The following is a 4,442-nucleotide window of genomic DNA, read 5'->3' on the forward strand; positions in this document are numbered from 1 at the left end:
TAATGAGAAAACCACAATAACAATGAAATATTAACTAGCTCTATAATAACATAAGATAAATATTAATCTGATATACAGTGTAAAAGAGAAAAGAAAAGTATACATATAATAATACTATAAAAAATATATAAACAGCTACTGGAAAATTTAAAGGATCTATCTGTACATAACACAGATGAACTAAAATATAATATAAAACAATATTATGGCATTTAATATAAAAATAAATCTTCTAATCAGCTTTGAGAATAAATACTTCACAGAGAACCACGCTAGGTGATCTCAAATATATAACCAAAATCCCACGTGGTCTGCGAGTTAGAAAGTTCCTCCTTTGACCTTGGCGTACTTCTGGAAAACACCGTAGTAATCGAAGCTGGATATAATGCAGCATCGTACAAATTGTCCTCCTCGTACCAATCGTCTGCCTCGAACAAACCTACCGCTTGTAGATTTTGTCCTCCTTGCAACTTAGCTTCGACGTGTTGTAACGCCGGGTAACCTCAAATACCTCGAGCAGCTTTTACTTCGCTCAACGAATTGTAATAAATAACGAAAGTCTCGTTTATAGGTTAATGACAAAGCACACATAATCTAGCAAGGATAAGCGCTGGTATAAATATATGTTATTCGGTGAGATGGACCAAAATATGGTCAAATAAAAATGCTTCCTTAAAATTACTCAGTTTATTTTATTGTTACTTGTTTCGCAATTCAGCAAGAAGAGAGTTATTTTACAGTTTCGACATGAACATAAATATAAGATGGCGGGTACATGGTTTGAGTAGGGGAGGGCTATTGCCAACATTACTAATAGTAATGGCGGGACATTTGAATTACAAATATATATCATTTATAATTATAATCATATATATATATATATATATATATATATATATATATATATCATTTATAATTACCTCTGAACAATTTCTTGAACTGCTATGTTATATTTTAAGCTAAGCCATGAACATTGCATGGCGAGCTCATTTTTCATCAATCTCCTACACACATTTGCTATGTGTGCCTGTGCAGTTATGCCCCCAACTTTCATTACTAAGAGTTGCTAAAACAATAATGAAAAAAATAAGTGTGCATATATAAATATAAATATTACATACTAAACATATATACAGATATATATGTATCTACTATATTTATACTAGAGGAGACTTACAAATTCTGTACAAAACTCGGCATCATCTTTTAGACGCGATTCTAAATCATTTAACTCGTTCTCAGTGGCAGCATTAAGTCTATATTCTTGTGCAGTGACACATCAATTGCTTGATTTTGACGTGTCGTCAAAACCTGGCCATTTTGGATGTAGCGCATAATTACCGCTATTTGGGCATTCATGGCATCAACACTCTCAATTATTTTAGCATTAAATAATTATTAAATTATGTAAAAATATATATATACACACACACACATATATATATATATATATATATATATATATATATATATATATATATATATATATATATATATATTATATATATCTATATATAAAAGAGGATCGCCTTATGTGCTACCACTTATAACTCACGAACGGCTGAACCGATTTAGATGAAAATTGGCATGGAGGTAGCTTAGAGTCAGGAGAAGGACATAGGATACTTTTTATCCCTTTATTTCATTCTAATTTAAAATTAATTATTTATAAACTATCCATGTAGTTTATTCAATCTATGATACTATCAATGATTTCATCCATGACATTTGCATTCGATTGTCAAATGTCATTCGGTGTTTCTAACCTCTATTACCTCATGTTGAATATTAGTTAGTGAATGAATATTAGTTCTTGGTTTTATATATATATATATATATATATATATATATATATATATATATATATAGGTGAAGTGAAGTTTCATTAATAATGCCGCGACCAAGACGATCGAATCTTTCCCGACAAAGCAGTAATGCAAGAAGACTGCAAAATACTGTAAATGCAAGAACTGAAGAACAAGAAACAATTGCACGTGAACAGCAACGCGAAAGAATGGCTCGACTTCGTGCTCGAGGTAACAACATAGATCAACAAATAGTTAACTTGCGATGCAGAAGAAGAAATTTGAATCGAGAAGCATTTCAATACGATTGCAGCTATGATTATAGCTTGCATCCTAGCGTCTGCATTGGCAAAATGGACGTAGTTTGCAAGTATTGTGGTGCATTGAAGTTTTCCCAAGAAACGCCTGGATTATGCTGCCTTAATGGTAAAGTCAAATTGCCATCGTTGACTCCGCCACCTGAACCATTGTATTCATTGCTTTGTGGCGAAACACAAGAATCACGCCACTTTCTTGCTAATACTCAAAAATACAATGGTTGTTTCCAAATGACGTCATTTGGAGCAGATATTATCGAAGAACGAGGATTTAATCCGACATTTAAGGTACTTATTTTTGTACCTATATAGAATGTAGTTAAAGAATAACTTACTTCATCTATTAGCAAATTCTTAACTTTTTCTCCCACCGAAAAAAGATTTTATAACACAGTTAATACTGTCGGGTTTTTATTTTGTAGATACAAGGACAAATTCATCATCGAATTGGATCATTACTACCTTTTGAAGATACACAGAATAATTTTTACAAATATATTTCATGGGCAACATGGAAGAACAACTTGATCGACGACTAGAGATCAATGCAGGAATGAAGCGAGCAATTCTTCACGACTTACAGTGTCTGCTTCATGAACATCATACGTTGGTCAGGTTGTTTAAGAGTGCTTTAGAGCTCATGCCAAGTGATGACTATAAAGTTGTCATCAGAGCAGATAAACGATCATCTGGAACACACGAAAGGACATTTAATGCTCCAATAGTAGACGAAGTTGCCATCCTGATTGTTGGTGAACAATTGGAAAAACGCGATATTGTGCTTTCACGTCGCGATACTGGGCAACTGCAACAAATATCTGAAACACATCGATCATATGACTCATTGCAATACCCGCTGATGTTTTGGCAAGGAGAAGATGGATATTATTTTAATATTAAAATGAAAAATCCATTGAATGGTGAGAATGAGTATCATAATTTATTTCATTTATTTGTAAAAGACACTGATTTAAAAAAAAGTTTTTTGAAAAAATGATTAATGTCTGTATTGTTTGCCTTTAAAATTTGCCTGTAAAATGAATAATTTTCAATTTTTAAATTTCAGGCGAAGAAACTATAAAGAATGTTAGCTCGATGAATTATTATGCATATCGTTTGATGATTCGTCAAAATGCTGACAACTATTTGCTGCGGTTTCGTCGATTGTTTCAGCAATATTGCGTTGACATGTATGTAAAAATAGAAACGGAACGTTTAACATTCATTAGGTTCAACCAAGCCAAACTGCGTTCTGAGGAGTACATCCATTTACGTGATGCAGTTAGTACTGAAGGAAATGCAGCTAATATTTGTATTCAATCGAATGGCAAAAGCGAGGCTTGCCACACGCACACATTCTTATTTGGTTAGTGGAAAGAATTCAGCCTGACCAAATAGATGACATCATATGTGCCGAGATTCCTGATTATGAAGTCGATCCAGACCTACATGATGTTGTTACTTCTAATATGATTCATGGACCGTGTGGTGCCGTCAATCCCCAATCACCTTGCATGGTCGATGGAAAGTGCTCTAAACGATATCCACGGCAATTAACAGCGGAGACTGTCACTGGCAATGATGGTTATCCGCTGTATCGTCGTCGATCACCAGATGACAATGGTCAAACTGTCACAACAAAAGTGAAAAGAATGGATTTCGTTGTTGACAACAGTTGGATTGTTCCATATTCGCCGCTAATTTCTAAAACGTTCAAGACGCATTGCAACATTGAATACTGTAATTCAGTTAAGTCCATCAAATATATTTGCAAATATGTCACGAAAGGCAGTGATATGGCTGTTTTTGGATTGCAATCCTCGAATGACAACGATGAAATTTCACGCTATCAAGTTGGTCGTTATGTGAACTGTAATGAAGCGATTTGGCGTATATTCGCATTTCCCATTCACGAACGTCATCCTACTGTTATGCATTTGGCGGTGCATCTGGAGAATAGTCAACGAGTATATTTTACGGCTTCAAATGCTATGCAACGTGCTGAAACACCTCCAGCAACTACATTAACCAGTTTTTTTGCAATTTGTCAAAGAGATCAGTTTGCACAAACTTTGCTTTACTCGGAGATGCCACGTTATTATACTTGGAATGCTTTATCGAAGAATTTTCAAAGACGGAAGAAAGGCAATGCGGTTCCTGGGTATCCAGATGTGCGTTCTACTGAAGCTCTTGGTCGAATGTATACAGTTCATCCAAAGAATATTGAATGTTTTTATTTGCGGCTGTTGCTGGTAAATGTGCGTGGGCCAACGTCATTTGAGTCACTACGAACTGTTAATCATGTAATATTTCCAACATA

The 4,442-nt window shown here is 34.4% G+C and overlaps 1 protein-coding gene across 1 annotated transcript; it reads left to right on the forward strand.

Annotated features, from left to right (window-relative positions):
• The first annotated feature begins 1,891 nt into the window (after positions 1-1,891).
• Positions 1,892-2,661, forward strand: LOC113380711. Its single transcript, XM_026619849.1, has 2 exons — positions 1,892-2,410; positions 2,545-2,661. Exons 1-2 carry the CDS (start codon positions 1,892-1,894, stop codon positions 2,659-2,661), a joined length of 636 nt encoding a protein of 211 aa, XP_026475634.1.
• The last annotated feature ends 1,781 nt before the right edge of the window (positions 2,662-4,442 follow it).

This window comes from Ctenocephalides felis, unplaced genomic scaffold (assembly GCF_003426905.1).
Source record: "Ctenocephalides felis isolate EL2017-DRISC unplaced genomic scaffold, ASM342690v1 CF-g0.4_SCAFFOLD_02328, whole genome shotgun sequence".
In the NCBI taxonomy this organism is placed as follows: domain Eukaryota; kingdom Metazoa; phylum Arthropoda; class Insecta; order Siphonaptera; family Pulicidae; genus Ctenocephalides; species Ctenocephalides felis.

Coding starts and splice junctions, on each gene's coding strand:
- LOC113380711 (XM_026619849.1), top strand. CDS start 1,892: ATGCCGCGACCAAGACGATCGAATCTTTCCCGACAAAGCAGTAATGCA. Junction 2,411..2,544: donor GATTTAATCCGACATTTAAG/GTACTTATTTTT, acceptor TTTATTTTGTAG/ATACAAGGACAAATTCATCA.